At 42.3% G+C, this 18,100-nt stretch overlaps 1 protein-coding gene across 3 annotated transcripts in view; it reads left to right on the forward strand.

The window, feature by feature from the left end:
- Positions 1-13,409, forward strand: part of RBM6 (RNA binding motif protein 6) — a 104,931-nt gene extending 91,522 nt beyond the window's left edge. For all 3 annotated transcript variants that reach the window (XM_059939685.1, XM_059939688.1, XM_059939686.1), the window contains 12 exons: positions 158-318; positions 1,152-1,249; positions 1,931-1,973; positions 2,115-2,196; positions 2,441-2,526; positions 3,062-3,208; positions 5,535-5,630; positions 6,775-7,035; positions 8,849-8,923; positions 9,616-9,713; positions 12,272-12,401; positions 13,162-13,409. In XM_059939685.1, the coding sequence (XP_059795668.1) occupies positions 158-318; positions 1,152-1,249; positions 1,931-1,973; positions 2,115-2,196; positions 2,441-2,526; positions 3,062-3,208; positions 5,535-5,630; positions 6,775-7,035; positions 8,849-8,923; positions 9,616-9,713; positions 12,272-12,401; positions 13,162-13,287 (1,403 nt within the window). In that variant the 3' untranslated portion in view covers positions 13,288-13,409. The remainder of the gene's footprint in view (positions 1-157; positions 319-1,151; positions 1,250-1,930; positions 1,974-2,114; positions 2,197-2,440; positions 2,527-3,061; positions 3,209-5,534; positions 5,631-6,774; positions 7,036-8,848; positions 8,924-9,615; positions 9,714-12,271; positions 12,402-13,161) is intronic.
- Positions 13,410-18,100: the final 4,691 nt, after the last annotated feature.

Consider the following 18,100-nt stretch of genomic DNA (forward strand, 5'->3'; position numbering starts at 1 on the left):
GCCTTGGTAGAGCAGGGTAACATCTGCAGTCATCTGCAGTAAAAAAAAAAAATATATATATATATATATATACACACTCAGGCTCTGAGGACTTCAAAAATGTAAACCTTTCTTACTCTTTCCTTTCTCCTCTCCCATTTGTGCTTGGTTTGTTCAGCAATCATGCTAAAACGCATCTATCGTTCCACTCCACCTGAGGTGATAGTGGAAGTGCTGGAGCCCTACGTCCGCCTTACTACTGCTAACGTCCGTATCATCAAGAACAGAACAGGCCCCATGGGCCACACCTATGGCTTTATTGACCTTGACTCCCATGCGGTGAGTCGTAGTTATCCGTCACCACCACCACCACCCCCTGGATCCCTCACCTCCTACCACCTCAGAACAGCCTAGGGATGGCTGGCTATAGAAACCTCAAGAAGGTTTGAAGGACTTTAATCTTGGAATTCTCATTTGCTACTTGGTACCATAACCTCTCTTATTCTTTTCTTGGGGTTCATTCAGGTGAAATGACTGCCCTTGAAAGTTGGAACTCTGAGTGGTTTTCCAGATCCATTTTTGTCTTGTGGCATTTACAGTTTCCAGTTAAAATAAAGTGACAGCTTAGTCACTTGTGGAAAATCTGAGGACTAAACCTTTTCAAGATTTTAGTGAATTTTCTGATTTCTTAAAATCATTTTGCCTGGCCACAGACAGTTTTATGTTTGATGGAAACAGAGCATTTCCTCTTTTTCCTCAAAGTGTTGCTTTAATAGATTTCTTGTGGCTTGAATTTTTAGTTGTGGGGCCCTTTTCTATGGAAGTAATGTGAGGATAGCAATGAAAATCATTGATATTTCTTAGATTTCACGCTCAGAAATCACAAGGGATTTTGTAAACTGAATCTGATGCAGTGACAGTTGCAGACTAAAAGAAGAGGATTTGAATTTCTGAAATTTATACCAAGAACTGATGTCTACTCTGACGGTTATTCTGATCAACCCTTCATTAAGAGTTGCCTGTTTTTGCCAGTGTGCTCTTAGTATTACAGTTATGACCAGAACATAATGTTTAGAAATTTTTCTTTTGAGAAGGAAAACCCATGTTCAGTTTTCTTTCAAGGGACATGTCCTTTTCTCTCTTTGGGTTTAAATGAGTCTTTGGTTCCCCAGGAAGCTCTTCGCGTAGTGAAGATCTTGCAGAACCTTGATCCACCATTTAGCATTGATGGGAAGATGGTAGCTGTAAACCTGGCCACTGGAAAACGAAGGTAAAGCAGAGGGGTGCTACCCCCACTCAGGTTTTTGGGAGGAAACTCTTATTCCTGGCTGGAGAGACAGATAGTAGAACGTGGTGCTTTCCCAGTATGAGTTGCTTCAGGTATGTGTGTATATTTTCTTTTTCTGAAGCTTGCCTTGTTCTGACTCTAGGTTTTTGTTTTTCCCTTTAAATAGCAGTACTAGGTACTTTTGTTTTTTCCCTCTTGATTCTCTGGTATCTTTGGGTCCCAGGTGATGGTACAGTCTTGGATGTGCAGGGAAAAAATCGCAATATATCCTTGCCCCTTGGAATCCTAAGAAAATGCTGTCTTGACTTTGTTCATACCCCCATAGTGCTGGGAAATCTTATTCTTCTTTACTCCTTCATTCATCTTGACCCAGGAGTGGTAACTGGGAAATGGCTGCATCAGAGAGGCAGGCTTACAGGGATGGGGCAGATCTTGCTCTGGCACCCTCAACTCAATTGCTGTTTTGCTTCAGCCGATAGCTTTGTAGGAGTCCCACTGCCCCTCCCCTCGGGAGTCTCTGCATCACCAGACTTGCTTACTGTCTGGGTTGGTTCCTTTCCGTGCAAAAGGGGGAAAAGAGTTTCTCAGCAAATCTGTAGGGCTGGGCACTCCTCAAGTGGCTTTTGGTAGCAGGCTCAAGACATGTTGTATTGTTTGTTGCAGAAATGATGCTGGGGACCATTCTGACCACATGCACTACTATCAGGTAGGCTTCAGCAGTTGCGGGGGTGCTCTATTAAAATCCTCAAGTGACTGAAAGAGTGATCTTAAATTTTCTCTAGTGGGTGATTGTTAAGGTAAATGGCTATCAGAAGTTCCATAATTTTAACTTGTCTTTCTGTGATAGGGTAAAAAATATTTCCGAGATAGGCGGGGAGGTGGCAGAAATTCAGACTGGTCTTCAGATACAAATCGACAAGGACAACAGTGTGAGTGACCTTTGTCTTATTTCTATTGTTCTTTCTGGCTTGACTACTCATTAATTGAAATCTTTATGGTCACAGAGTTGGCAAGAGATGCAATTGACTAGGGGTTCTGTCTCAGAGAGCACCATCTACAGGTTCTGTACCGTTTTGGGTTGGCCAGCCTTGTTCTTAGATTGTTCTTGATGAGTCCCCAGCAAGGGCTTCATTGGACAGGGACTAACACTGGCTCTGGTTTTATTCCCTCTAGCTTCATCTGACTGCTACATATATGATTCTGCTACTGGCTACTATTATGACCCCTTGGCAGGAACTTATTATGACCCCAATACCCAGGTGAGTTTTTGGCTTTGTTATTTTGTCAATGATTCTTTTGAGAAAAGTACCTGTGATTTGTTACTTTGAAGGTTTTATTCCCTGGATTCTCTGGTTGCTCATTACTTGAAAAGTGTAAAAGTTTAAATCTATATAAGCTGAATATTTCTCCATTCAAGGCAGCTGCTCTACTATTGTACTATGTGTACCTCATGTCTACTTCTTGTTTTAAAAAGTCCAGGTTTTATATTGAGTTATATTTATTTAGGTGGATTTTAAAGATGATAATCTTCATGTTAACTGTTGCACATATAGAAAATCAATGCCTTGTGGCATTACAGGCAAGAACAGTGCTGTTCTTGGAAAAATGGACAGTGAGTGGTCTGGCTACATCCTGGCCCCTGGAGTGGAGTTTTAGATTGTTTGATATGGTCTCTTCTTAGGCTTGAGAGAGAGAGCTGTTCTTTCCCTCAGAAGGGAACTGTGCTCCTTAGATCTGGAATTACTGGGAAAGTGAAACGTTCTGTAGACTTAACTGTCTCCAACTGTATTGCAGCAAGAAGTCTATGTGCCCCAGGACCCTGGGTCACCTGAGGAAGAAGACATCAAGGAAAAGAAACCCACCAGTCAAGGAAGGTCAAGCAGCAGGAAGGAAACGTCTAAAAGAGATAGCAAGGAGAAAAAAGACCGAGGAGTGACAAGGGTAAGAGGACTTGTGAATCTGCTCCCTTTTCACCACATAATTACAGATTAAAAGAAAAGAGTCATAGACGAGGTCTGGGTTTGAGGTGTAGAGTTACTAAAAAAGCAGGCAGTCCACTAGCCTCTTACAGCCTGTGGTCACTCTCTTTTCTAAATACAGAAACTGTGGATGGTGGAACAAAGTGGCTCAGCTCAAACCCCAATACCTCAGCTCCACACAGTTTCACTTTCCTACATCCCTTTTCAGTGCTTGACTCCGTATACGCATTTCTATAGGTGTAATTGTAGCAGGGGATACCATTTTCTATTCTTTATTCACTTTATATTTGGTCATAAGTATTTTTTCATGTTTGTATAATACTCTTTATTACTTCCATGCCTGTATGGTAAAAATTCATAGTAAAACTGTGACCTTGTTTTCTTCATCATTCCTACATTGTTTGTCTCCTCTTTCTAATCTTATTCTGTTATAATATACAGCATTTAGCATTTTCTTTTTTCTTTTTTAAATTACTTCCTTAGGATAAATTTTCAAGAACAAAGATGATGAACATTTTTACATTTCCTGGCATAAAATCAAATTATTTTCCAAAGAATTATATTGATTTACCCTGACACCAGTTATGCATTAATGCAAGTGGCTGAATTGGCCTGTGGCTTAATTCATAAATTGTCTTTTTCTTCCCCCCCCTTCTAATACTACTAGTGTTTATGCAGCTACATATATAGAGAGAAAGAATCTGTCTGAGAACTTTTTTTTCTTCTAATTTTATTGAGATATAATTAACATACAGCACTGTATAAGTTTAAGGTATACAGCATAATGATTTGACTTATATACATGATGAAATGATTACCACAGTAAGTTTAGTGAACATCCATTGTCTCATAAAGAAACAAAATAAAAGGAAAAAAAATTGTTTTTCCTTGTGATGAGAACTCTTCTGATTTACCCTCTTAGCAGCTTTCATATATAACATACAGCACTGTTCATTATATTAATCATGTTGTACACTATATCTCTAGTATTTATGTATCTTATAATTGGAAGTTCTTACCTTTTGACCACCTTCATCCAGTTTCCCCACCCCTACTCCCACCCTGCCTCTGGTAACCACAAATCTGATCTCTTTTTCTTTGAGTGAGTTTGTTTGTTTGGGTGTTCTGTTTTGTTTTTCTTTTGTTTCCCTACAACACTTGTTAGTTTTGGTGCACAACATAGTGATTCAAAATTTCTATACATTACAAAATGATCACCACTGAAAACTTAGACTTTAAAGTCATACTGGCTTGGGCTTCCCTGGTGGCACAGTGGTTGAGAATCTGCCTGCTAATGCAGGGGACACGGCTTCGAGCCCTGGTCTGGGAAGATCCCACATGCTGCGGAGCAACTAGGCCCGTGAGCCACAACTACTGAGCCTGCGCGTCTGGAGCCTGTGCTCCCAAGAGAGGCCACGATAGTGAGAGGCCCGTGCACCGCGATGAAGAGTGGCCCCCACTTGCCACAACTAGAGAAAGCCCTCGCACAGAAACGAAGACCCAACACAGCCAAAAATAAATAAATAAATAAATAAATTAAAAAAAAAAAACTTTAAAGTTATACTGGCTTAATATGTGGGGTTTTTTTTGTTTTCTTTATAAATTTTTTTATTTAATTTATTCATTTTCGGCTGTGTTGGGTCTTCATTGCTGCGTGCGGGCTTTCTCTAGTTGCGGCAAGCGGGGGCTACTCTTCGTTGCAGTGCGCGGGCTTCTCATTGCAGTGGCTTCTCTCGTTGTGGAGCACGGGCACGCAGGCTTCAGTAGTTGCGGCACGCGGGCTCAGTAGTTGTGGCTCATGGGCTCTAGAACACAGGCTCAGTAGTTGTGGCGCATGGGCTTAGTTGCTCTGCGGCATATGGGATCTTCCCGGACCAGGGATCAAACCCATGTCCCCTGCATTGGCAGGCGGATTCTCAACCACTGTGCCACCAGGGAAGCCCCTGGCTTAATATTTGGATTCTGCTTTTGCCACTTATTCTTTCTAACCATATTCTCAATCATTTGTAAAATGAGCATATTAATGTCTATTTAGAAGGATTATAGTAAAGGCTGAAGGAGATAATGTATATAAATGCATCACCTGGTGCCTGACATATAGTAATCACTCAATATATGCTAAAGGTGATGTTTTTTAAGTTTTTTTTTTTAATTTTGGAATCATTATAGTAACATTACAGATATTTCACAAATTAAGAGGTTTGGAAAATCAGACTCATTTCAACAGGGTTAACTCTAAGCCCAGCTTTTATAAATATCATATAAAAATTATCTGGGATTTTTATCAGTTTCAGGAAAATGCCAGTGAGGGGACACCTCCCCCAGAAGATGTCTTTAAGAAGCCTCTGCCTCCCACTGTGAAGAAGGAAGAGAGTCCTCCACCAGTAAGGCTAAGCTGATGCACTGGGCTAGGGCTGGGGCTGGTTCCGAATGGGAAAGGAAGTTCAAAGGTTGATGCCTCACTTTGGTGTTGGTCCTTTAGCTCTCTGTGTCTCACAGACAAGGACTCTTCTTGAGTATAAGCATGAGGTAAATTTTCCTGTCTGCTAATAGGGGTATTGATGGAGAATCAGAGGCAGTTATCTGTCCTCTTTCCCTCTGCCTTGTGACATTCCCACCAGACTGGCCCTTTTTAAGTTAGAATCTCGGTCTTGTTAATTCTTCTCTTCTAAATGACCAAGGAAACCCATTTTCCTGGCCCCGATGTTTCCTACCTTTTGGTGCTGCATGAGAATCTCATAGGTGTCGAGTGCATGCATGGTCATTTTTATAGTTTGCCTGCCAGAGTGAACAATGCTAACACTGGTACCCATTTTTTAGATGCCTTTAAGTGATAGTGTCAATCTAATCACAAGTTATTTCGATTAAATATAAATATATAGCAATAGAGACCCTCTGTTTGTTTTTATTTTGATTGATCATATGCCAATGATCATGCATCATTATTTAACATTTCCTACAAGCTACTGATAAATGCTTTTTGCCTGCTCTACATTATTGATTCAGTTCACTGTAACATCTATCCTAACCATGCCTTTGTCTTTACCTTACTCAGGAACTGGATCTGTCTACCTGGGTGTTTATCCTTCAGTTGCTTTTAGTCCATCTCCTAAATCTCTTTTGCTCTAGGAGTTACTGTAGCCTTGATGAAAGTTATCTTTCCTTTTCTCCATGGGTTACAGTGACTTGGAGGTGGTTGCTATCTCTGCCTCTTCAAAAGTAACTTGTAACTTTTAAACTCTCCCTGTGGTCTCTGTCAGTTTCCCTTTCTCTTCCTTCTCATCACTGTTCTGTTGCTAGAGTCACTTCTAAGGGAAACTTTCTGGCTTATCTCAGTGGACAAGGAGAAAAGTCAAGCTCGAGCCATGTTGCTTCCATCTGGGAAATGAGCAACATGGTCAGTGGGCCTATTCTGCACCCAGTTCATTATTCAAACTAAAAGAAATGAGATGCCCATATCAGAATATCCAGAAAACAGGCCCCAAATATAGGTTGAGTTTGCGTTAATCCCTGGCCTTCTCCTACCAGCCTAAAGTGGTAAACCCACTGATCGGCCTCCTGGGTGAATATGGAGGAGACAGTGACTATGAGGAGGAAGAGGAGGAGGAGCAGACCCCTCCTCCACAGCCCCGCACAGCACAGCCCCAGCAGCGGGAGGAGCTGACCAAGAAGGAGAATGAAGAAGACAAACTCACTGACTGGAATAAACTGGCTTGTCTGCTCTGCAGAAGGCAGTTTCCCAATAAAGAAGTTCTGATCAAACACCAGCAGCTTTCAGACCTGCACAAGGTATTAGGGGAAGGGCCCTGACCTTTCGAACTTTTGACTCTTTATCACTGTTGAGCATTACAGTGACTAAAGAAGCTTATGCTGTCCTCCTCAGCCTGTATCTTCCCCAACTCCTCTAATTAAATCAGTTTAATTCAAAAATGAGTTGCTGGGACTTCCCTATGGTCCAGTGGTTAAGACTTCGCCTTCCACCACAGGGGGCCCAGGTTCGATCCCTGGTTGGGCAACTAAGATCCCACATGCCATAAAGTGCGGCCACAAAAAAAAAAAAGACAAAAATGAGTTGTTTCTCCACCTTTTGTTCATGAGTTGCTCTGCATTAAGACGGTGCCCACCTTCAAAAAACTTCAGAGTGTAGACCCAAGGCAAGCAGCATGGCTGGGGCTGGGGCACCAAACATGGAAGCTGTGCTGAAGACAGGAGGAGAAGAGGTCATGGAAAAGGAAACTCACCTGCTGGGTTTCTCATCTTAGCTCTACCATTAACCTAACAGTTGGACTTCAGATAAGGCCCTTTTCTTCTTTGATACTTGGTGGCTTCACCTGTATCACTTCCATCTAGCTCTGACAGTGTGCGGTTTTCCCCAAGGGTGAGTCACATTCTGCCATCTCTTCATGTAGTGAGTTATTGCTATAAGCCATGGCACAACAACTATTCTTGGGGTGTTAAACTGACATACATTGGTCCTCCCTTGCAGTCTTCTCATTTATATGTACTGGCCAAGGAGCCAAATTCTGGACAAGTAAAGCCCCTAGGTGGACTCGTGTTCTCAGTATAAAGTAATTTCTTTCACACTCCTTTTCTAGCCGATGTTGCTAGAGCACATGAGGGGATTAGATTTAGACTTTCTCTCAATATAAAACCCAAAGTCTTAATGTAGCTAAAAGCTGAGAAGCTCTGCTTTGATGATAGGCACACTTCTTCTTCCAGCTGCCTCTGTTGAGGCTCTGCAAAGTTTCTAGGATTCTGAGAGGCTCCTTCTGACAATCCCTGCAACAGACTACCTCCCAAGTTCCTTTGACCTTCTGGAATTCTGAGTCATCAGACAACACATTTAAAATTCAGCTCTCTTATGAAAGTGCTAGTAAATTGCTAAAGAGATTAAAAAGTTGTTGTCAGGAAAGAGGAGCCAGAGGTCTGATGAATCCACAAACTGAACTAGCCCTGGGACAGTGGAATGTGGACTATAGCACTTTTCCTTTCCTTGCAGTAATCCAATGCAAAGAATCTCCTCTCTGTACAAGAGCTGCTCTGGACACCTTAAGTTTCTTATATATGCCAGAGGGAGCCACGCTTGAGGAGTGTAGGACCCTCAAGGAGTTCAGGACTCTCAGAGCAATCTGTTCTTTTGTGACCTTGGAGTTCCTTTTCCTGTTTCTCTGTGGGCTTGAATAGTGCCCACAGAGAATAGTGTCTGAGGATGGCAGGTGGCAGTGGTGGTAGGCAGAGCATGTGGGCCTTTGGTTTTCTTCACTGGTGTAGTCAGATTCCCCTCTCCCATTTTTACCTTAGGTAAAGAGATATAAACCAGATTTGTGTCTTCTACACTTTGGAGAGAACTAGGATAAAATTCTGTCTTGTGCCACAACATGTAACTAATCTATGTGACAAGCCAGTGTTAGAACCTGGGTTCCCATTGGTGAGGCTAACGCAAGACCAGTTAGGGATTGTTGCTTGCATGGTGCAGTGATCACTTGGGAGAGTTGGTCAGTGAAAGGAGCTACAGTCCTAGAGCAGCTATCAGGAAAGACCTAGAGCATTTCTAGGACCACTTGTTTTAGACCTACACTCACAGAACTCCCTCTCTTCTCAGCAAAACCTGGAAATCCATCGGAAGATAAAACAGTCTGAGCAGGAGCTAGCCTATCTGGAGAGGAGAGAACGGGAGGTAAGATTTGGTGACTTGTTACTCCCTTGACCCCAACTCTTTTTGCTTTCTGGTGTAGCATTTGTAGGCTGTGCTGAAGATAAAGAATGAAGAAGCCCCAAAAGATGGTGTATACATTTCTCAAAACTCATCAAACTACATTAAAGTGGGTGCATTTTATAGTTTATAAATTATACCTTAATAAAGTTGGTTTTTTTAAAGGTGGTGTTAGGGTCTCTGGGTAGGTGAAATAACATTCCTCTTTCCTGCCCAGCTTTTAAAATCAATGAAGGAGTGTTGGATAGGGCTGCTGAAATAGCATCTTTTACTGTTAAAGGCCAAGTTGGAGGAAGTAGCTTAGTGTGAGAGCCAAATGGACTTGCTATCTAGACCAATTAGGCAGACTCACTTACCCAGCTACAGGCTTCACCGGCCCATGACAGGTCTTATGTGATGGTTAAGAATCCACCTGTGGAGGCGTATTGGAGAGCACCTCCTCCTCAGAAGAGGAAAAGATAGCCTCTTCTTCCCAAATTTACCAGTTAGAGAAGCCACTATTTCCTCAAGAAGAATGTTTAAAGGAATGAGAGATTCCAGGAGTTACCAGTTGAATCCCTTCACATTAGAAGAAATATCGGGGATAAAGTGAAGCTTTCACACTCTCCCGCCCCCTCAGATGGGAGTCTCAGATCTGTTCTTCTGCTTACCAACAGGGAAGGTTTAAAGAAAGAGGAAATGATCGCAGGGAAAAGCTCCAATCTTTTGATTCTCCAGAAAGGAAACGAATTAAATACTCCAGGGAAACTGACAGGTAAGCTAGAAACTCTTCACTCAGCCTAGGTCTAAAGCCTAATGATGAAACCATCACTTTCTCCAACATGCTGCCTTTTTCTCTCTCGGGGAGTGAGGTTATCGGGAGCAGGTTCTGTCTGAACTCTTGAGCATGAAGTTCACCCCAGCCTTTTTACCACCTGTCTTAACACGGAATATGTACGTTTGCATATAAGAATCACTGGCTGCTTAGCTGCTCAAAACCAGGACTGGAGTGGCTATAGTTGGGAACCCTTTCTCTCCTCATCAGTAATGCTGTACCTCCGTATTAGCCTGATAAGAACGTCACAATCTTGGACTTTTTTCTCTAGGGAACCTCCATTCTCACACATTAGGTGCTGAATAAGTGGTTGGCTGCTGATAGAGATATATGATCTCTAGCTTCCTGTGCTGTTTCTGGTCAGAGAGCTCCCAAGTCGTGAGTCCAGAGTTATACAGAATTTGCTGATAGCCCACTATGTACAGATACTGCACCAAGGGCAAGGAATATTCATGTGGACAAGACACGTATTATCCTTGACTGTCTGAACAGAGAATAGGAAGGCTTAGGTGATACTTTGTCTTGTAGGGCAGACACAGAAATCCGGTGGAGAAGGGGAGGGCATTTCAATTGGAGGGAACTGCATGCTTCATGGATGAAAGAGAGAGAGGTCATGATGCATTTGAGAAGTTGTAAGTAGCTTGATGGGCTGAACACTGAAGATAAGTGCTTGAGTGACAAGGAGATGAGGCTGGCTCAACAGACACAGTCCCGTTCGTGAAGTTCATGCTCCTTGAATGCCTTGCTAAGACTTTGTCTTAGGGCAGTGGGAGGTTATGAAATGATTTTAAGCAGGGTATTGATCTAGTGAAACTTGAACAAGTCTCTACATTGGTAAGCAAAAGAACTAGTAGCCAGGGTAGAGTATGCCTGTGGGGAAAGGGGAGATGATTGATGGAGAAAGGCCCCTAAGAAGTGTAGATGGGGTCTGGGGCTCTGGCATTCCAACTTATTTGTTCACAGCCCTCAATAAGAGATTATTTTGAATCATGGCCCAGAATATGTGTGTGTGTGTAAATAACTGAAAAAGAAATCTTCATGAAAAATACTTCCTTACTGTGCATTAAACACTGGTATTTTTATTTTAGTCTATTCTATTCGCATTTGTAAGAAGTGCTAAGTTGGGACCACTTAATCAATGTAGCATCCCATTGGGTCATTCTCTGCAATTTGAAATACACTGAACGATGACAAAACTGAAGGAGTCAGCCAGGAGGAGGAAGAGCACCTTAGCCCTGAGTCAGTTGGGTGTAGCTGGGTGTAGAAGGAGATGCCTCTCTATTTTCAGCACCCATCACACCACATTCTACTGGCTCTCCTCCTTCTAAGTCTTCTCTCCTGCTCCTCTTCCTTTTCTGGGTAATTCCGGATATTCTCCAGGACTCTGCCCTCAGTTTTCCTTTATTCTTGCTCCTCCATCCTCTTGACTTGGACTGCCTACGGTACCCAAGGCTTTAGCCACCACTCACAGGCTAACAAGTCCTATGGCCCCATCTCAAGTCATTTCTGTTTTCTGAGCTCAAAATCATTATTTCTGTTTACCTTCTGGGCATATCCTCTTGGCCACTTCTCAGCCTCCTCACACTAAACAATTACTCAATATTATATTCCACATTATTCTCTAGTCCAGTCCTGCTAAACCTGCTGTATTCCTATTTCAGAGTAGTAACATCATCACATCATGGTCCACCTGGTCTGTCCCAATCTCCCTCCTTTATCCTCTGTATCGTTAGTGGCCAAATCCATAATTAAGCCTTGCCCCAATTCCTAGCTCACCTCCAAACTGGACTGCTTACTCTCCATCTTTGCTCTTCAGTCTTCTGTCCATTCTCTACCCTACCACCAAAATGACCTTTATAAACAGAAATCTCCTAAAACTAGCCTTTTGGTGAACATATACCTTGCCTAAAGGGAGGTCTGGGTTCTAGAGATTCTTTGCCTGAAGTATGAAGTACAGAGTCATGATTTAGCATGATGTTCAAGGCTTTTCACAGTCTGGCTCAAGCAGCCTTTTGTCAATTCCTGCCACTCTTCTTCTGGACAAATTGTATTCTTTCACTTCTCCTTGTTTGTGTCCTCCTTTCCTCCCATGCTTTTTCTAGCTCATAAGCTCCTCATTTGTTAAGACCCGGTTCAGGTATACCCTCCTGTTAGAATTCCTCCTTTTTGGTGATGCCCCTTCAGGTTTGTGTTCCCTGTTTGTGTTTCCATAGTAGATATATACTGTTGCTACATCCATGACTGAGCTCTTCAGTGTGCTGTAAGCATCTGTTGACATATTATCCTTCTCACATCCTTCCCCATGAACAGGGTCAGGTCTTGGTCATCTCTGTATCCCCAGGACAAAGCCGGTTTCATAGATAGCAGGCACTCAAAGATACTGTTTAATATTCTTAAGAGGTGGCAAATTTGAATCAAGAGGACAGAGGTTTTTATTGGGCTCACAAGCATGTCACTTTGAAAGTGCTGGTGTCTAAGTATATATGCTTCTTTTGCAGTGATCGTAAGCCCGTTGGTAAAGAAAGCATCGACAATAGCAGCAAAGGAGGCTGTGTCCAACAGGCCACTGGCTGGAGGAAGGGGGCAGGCCTCGGATATGGCCATCCTGGATTGGCTTCAGCAGAGGAGGTGAAATGGTTTCCATCTTGTTAGGGGTGGCATGAACCTGGCATATACTTAGTTTCCTCTCATTCTGTGGCCCAGAGCTATGTCCTTGCCTATTAGCTGGGCTTTCACCACTGCTGGCAAAGAACATGAGAGCTGAGAAGCCTGTCAGTCTTGATACTGGGTTGTAGCTAGGCATGCTAGGCTCTTTGCTGTTTGATTGGCGATGGGAAGGGGAGAGAGAATTTGGAATGGGGCTGATTTCACTCTTACACAGAGTAAGACATGGGGCAGTGTGGGAATCAGGCAGTTTGAGATTGAAGAATCATTTGGTGAAAAGAACCAGGGAACCAGCAATAAAAGGTACAAAGGCATCTCAGAGAGGAATTGTCGTTAGAGGTCTTTGATGGCTAAAATTTGAGGAGCATGAAGTTAGTCCTGGGTCCCATGAAGGGCCTCACCCCTCATGTTTAAGGAAAAGAAGAGAAGATAGAAAAGGTGATAAGAGGGATCCCTGTCCATTTTGTGTTGTCTTAGTCCCTGTCTGAAAATGCCACATATAGGAGATTGGCTTCTCACATTTCTGGTGTTGAATCCTGTATCCTGAAATCATGGCATCGCCACTCTCCTTATTCATCTTGAGTGTTTGTTTATTAATTAAGCATTCTTTAAAAATTCTCCTATATCCTTCTCCTTGCTAGTCCAGAAATGCTTATAGTCAAAGACCAGCCCTGAGGCTAATTAATTCATAGAGCCCACTTCATTGTTTGTCTTTGTTTTACAGACTGAAAGCCGGATGAGGGGTCCCAATGTGGGAGCTCCAGGAAGAACCAGCAAGAGACAGTCCAATGAGACTTACCGAGACGCTGTGCGAAGAGTCATGTTTGCTCGGTATAAAGAACTCGATTAAAGAGTGGAGACAAGTCCCACAGGACACAGCCTCCTTCTTGTTTTGTTTGTCCCGTCTCTCCTTTTGTTTTGTTACTGTTCTTGCTGCTAGAACTTTTTTAAATAAACTTTTTTTCAATGTGACTTCTTTTGGTGGTTAAATTTTTCTCCCATGGGTGGGGGGGTGGGGCTAATGGTAGGAGGAAGAGAGTCCCTTGGTGTGGGTCCATTTGAGGTGACGCTGAAATGGCAACAAGGGCTGTAGTGAGCCCTGGAACAGTGCCTGCTATCAGTGTGAGTGGACTGGTTGCAGTGACCTTTGAACTCTGGCTTGTATGAATACTGTCAGATTTTTAAAAATTATTTTCATAATCAGTGAAAATAGCATCACTCATTATTGTAACTGCTAAGGCTGAACATATTTCCATATGTTGGTTTACTAGTCATTAGACCTTCAGAAGTCCTCTTCTGACTTTGTTGGGGGACGGGGGGGAGGCAGTGTTGTGACAGCTCTTTTTCTGAGTGTCCGCTGGGTGTTCACTGCTTCACACATTGTGGTCACCACAGCAAGTTGGCATAATAAGAATTACCACTTCTCTCCAGCCACTGCCCCAGCTTTTCCTTTCCTCCATGGCTAGAACTCTCCAAAGAGATGTCTGCCCTCTTTCACATCTTTATTGCCCACCATATCACTCATACCATTTCACAGAATTTGCTTCAAAAGTGAGTTTTTTGTGTGTTTTTAATTCTTTGTAGTTAAAAGGACTGCTATATCCTATGCACCTATTAAAACTTTAAAAAATAATTTCTCAGGGGAACATATGGTACTAAGAATTGCACTTTTCAGGTATCTCAGGGGAAGAATGTTTCTTAGAACTGCATGTTTCGAAGAACATCTTGATTGTATAAGGTGGGGGTTTGTAAACTTTTCTGTAAAGAGCCAGAGAATCAATATTTTAGACTTCATATTATAGGTCATATGATCTCTGTTGCAACTACTCAGCTCTTTTGTAGTAAGAAAGCAGCCACAGGCAATACACAAGTGATTTTGGCTGTGGTCCAATAAAACTTTATTTACAAAAACAGGTCACAGGCCAGAATTGGCCCAGGGTTGGTGGTTTTTCCCAACCCTTGGTCTAACGACATAGTCTGGATACATAAGGCAGGACCAAGGAGGGTTTTGTAAAAATTGAGTGGGGGTATTGGCATTTTGGAGAGGATGAGCAGTGAGGGGTGGGAGAGGTAAGGAGAGGTGGGAGTATACCAAGGAGAAAACATTTCTAGCAACAGAAATGGTAAATGTGAATTTAAATTGTTTGTCATGCTGTGTCCAAATATAATCCCTTTCTCTTAATCTTTAATATATCTTTTTACCCCTCCAAAAAAGGAAAACAGGAGTACATTGGCTTAGGGATCAAAAGCCCCTAGTTCTGGGCCTTGCTACCACTAGTGCAGCATTTTAGAAGATGGGCTACTTGGATCTTTCAGCCCCAGACAGATACACTCCAAGAGCCCTTCTGGTCTAACTGATGGTCTGCAGGCACATCTATGGTGTGTCCAATTACTCTCTGTCTGACCTTCACTGAATAGGTCAAAACATTTTTTGGAAGTTTCCAGGTTTGTCCTGAACTGGTCAGACTAGGTTTTCCTCCTGACTTTGTGTCACCCTGTTTGGCCTAACCTGAGCTGTGAAACATATCCAATGCTTCAGTATTGAAGATCCTGTAGAGGCTACTTGCTTGACCCAGGTTATTGGCTGCCCAGCAGTAGCATCATCAAGTTATTAAGTGGTCATTGAATGTTTTGAAAGCCTACTTTACTTGTCACTGGGGCTTATAGCAAGATCAGTGTGGGTCTCTGTGACCATGGGACTCAGTCCTCTGGGGAAGATGGACGTTGCACAATTTCTGATGTGACGAGAGATGCAAGGGAGAAGTATAGCAAGCTACTGGGATGGTATGACATGGACTTAATTCTCATTTGGTGGCAGCAGCATCTTCTCTGATGTGTTTAAACTCAGACCTCCGGACTAGTTTAGGCCACTGCCTAGTTTTGTTTTGGTTTGTCTTCTGGTTTTATTTTGCCACTTTAGTGGAGATTTTATGGTTGGAAATAAGGTCTAAAGTATTTCATACATTTTCAAAGCAGTACTTTGGGTATTGTATGATACTCGGAATGGGTGTGAAAAGTGTGTCACCCTAAGATGTCCCTAGGAGGTTCCCTGAGGCCTCTGATCAGAATGCCAGCTACATAAGGGCAGAGATCTTGGGTAATTTTCTTCACTACTATATCCCTAGGGCCTGGCCCAGGGCCTAACACAGTTGGCACCCAATAAATGAGTGAATAATGCTGAACTCATAGGTCTATGGTAAATACTTGTTGCATTAAGTTTTGATTGCATATCTCTCTCAGCTTAAGCCCATCTCTGACAAATTATTTTGGTTTCTTGGTATAGGCAAGAGTTCTCATCACATAAGTCTTTTTTTTTTCCCCCCCACATGAGCCTTTTTACTAATTCTAAAGCAGTAGTTCCCAGCCTGGGACCAAAACATGTGAACTAGTTTTTTTTCTTTTGTCAAGTGGTGAGAAATTAAGAAAAAGACCTAAGATCGTTTCATTAAGAGAACTTTTTTTTTTCCCCATCAAAAACGTAGTAAAGGCAAACTTAAAGGACTGTCTTCTATTCTATATTGAACATCTGTGCTTTCTTTAAAACAAAAAACCAACTCATTCTGTTGTCTTTGTTTTTCTTAATTAGCCAGGAACTTGTTAAACTTTTCCAGAGTCACATCAGCTGCCAGACAGGCCTTTGGGGGCACAGCTCTGGAACTCAACAGGGTAGTGTCCACAAAGAAGGTCAGCTACCAGAGAATTTTGAGGATGGCATTTCGCTCTGGTGGAATCCATCTTTTTTTCTAGACACCTCCTTCAAGTATTTAAGAATGATTTTGTACCATTTATGAACAGCTATATAGCTTTTATGGCTGGTGACAAGCCCAGCCCAGCAGGCACCTCAGGGATGCTCAGAAGTGCTTGTTTAACTGCTTTGGAAATGAGCAGACTTCTAGTGACCATTAAGTCTAGCAAGTTCTGGGTTCTCGGCATCTGCATTATCCATTGCAGGGTTTGCTATGACCCATCTATATTTAAGTTTTAAATATCATTAAACTAATATTGGAGTTCTGAGGGTCACATACATTTACTTTATTCTGATGATAAAAGTTATACATGTGTGTATATATATACATATATATACACTCCCCCATAAGTTGGATATTATATACAGATACATACATACATATGAAAATGTAGAAAAATATGTGTGTGTACGTAGTCTATGGTCTGAATGCTTGTGTTCCCCCCAACCACCACCAACACCTAAACCCCAAAGGTGATGGTATTAGTAGGTGAAGCCTTTGGGAAGTGATTAGGTCATGAAGACAGAGCTGTCATAACTGGGATTAGTGCTCTTATAAAAGAGATCCCACAGAACTCCCTAGACCCTTTCACCATGTGAATATACAACAAGAAGTTTGCAGCCCGGAAGAGGGCTCTCACCCAACCATGCTGGCACCTAGATCTTGGACTTCGCAGCCTCTGGAACTGTAAGAAAAAATTTTCTGTTGTTTACAAGCTACCCAGTCTGTGGTATTTTGTTATAGCAGCCCGAAGAGACATAGGTAGGTAGATAGGAAGATAGAAATAGAGATGAGGAGAGAGAGAAACAAAAGTTACCCATTATTCTAAAATCCAGAGATTCCTACCTTTCCATCTATTGTCATGTTTTTAATTATCCAAAGAGTTTCCAGTGTCAGTCACTTAATGCCCTCGACGTAGAAGGATAAGCCATAGTTAGAACATGTTTAAAGATGCTTTTCCAAGGAAAAGATTTTCCAGTATATCTGAAGCTTCTGGTTTGAAATCTCTTTGACGTCCTTCTACTTATTCTTTTTTTTTCTTTATTTTTATTTTATTTTATTAATTTATTTTTTGGCTGCCGTTGGGTCTTAGTTTCGGCACGTGGGATCTTTCATTGTGGCACGTGGGTTTTCTCTCTCTAGTTCTGGCGTGCGGGCTCCAGGGCACGTGGGCTCTGTAGTTTGGGGCACGCGGGCTCCAGTTGAGGCGCGCGAGCGCAATCTGGCATGCGGGCTTAGTTACCCTGTGGCATGTGGGACCTTAGTTCCCTGACCAGGGAACGAACCCACATCCCCTGCATTGGAAGGTGGATTCTTTACCACTGGACCACCAGGGAAGTCCCCCTTCTACTTATTCTTAAAAGATTTCTTTTTATCCAGAAAGAAAAGAGTATAAGTGTGGTTTTCCACATTTAATATCTTCCTCTGCCTTGTCATGGTCTAATTATTCAATCTGTATATGTGACCTGAAAAATCAGTTCCACTAAATCTATATCTATAAATAATGCCAGTGGGCAAGTTATGCAAACTGGATACATAGAAATACCACCATTTGACTGATGAGTGAGGGTCCAAAATATCTCTCTCTGAATTGCTGAAGGATCCCTGGTTCTTTTTGCCACAAATATTGCACTTTTAGCTTTGGTAGTGGATTCATTTGTTCATTCAACAAATATTTACTGAGTGCATACCATGTGCCTGGCAGCAGTAGAGGCACTGGGGATATAGTAGTGAACTAAACAGACAAAAGTCCCTCCCCTTCTGGAGTTTACATTCTAGTGAATGAGGGCGTGGACTCAAACTTACTAGTTCAAATCCCAGTTCCACCACTATAGTTTGGAACCTATAGTGTGACATTTTAGTGTGACCTACTGTCTCTCTAAAACAAGGACAGTGATAATAGCTTTAACTAAGTGA

This window comes from Balaenoptera ricei, chromosome 11 (assembly GCF_028023285.1).
Source record: "Balaenoptera ricei isolate mBalRic1 chromosome 11, mBalRic1.hap2, whole genome shotgun sequence".
NCBI lineage: Eukaryota > Metazoa > Chordata > Mammalia > Artiodactyla > Balaenopteridae > Balaenoptera > Balaenoptera ricei.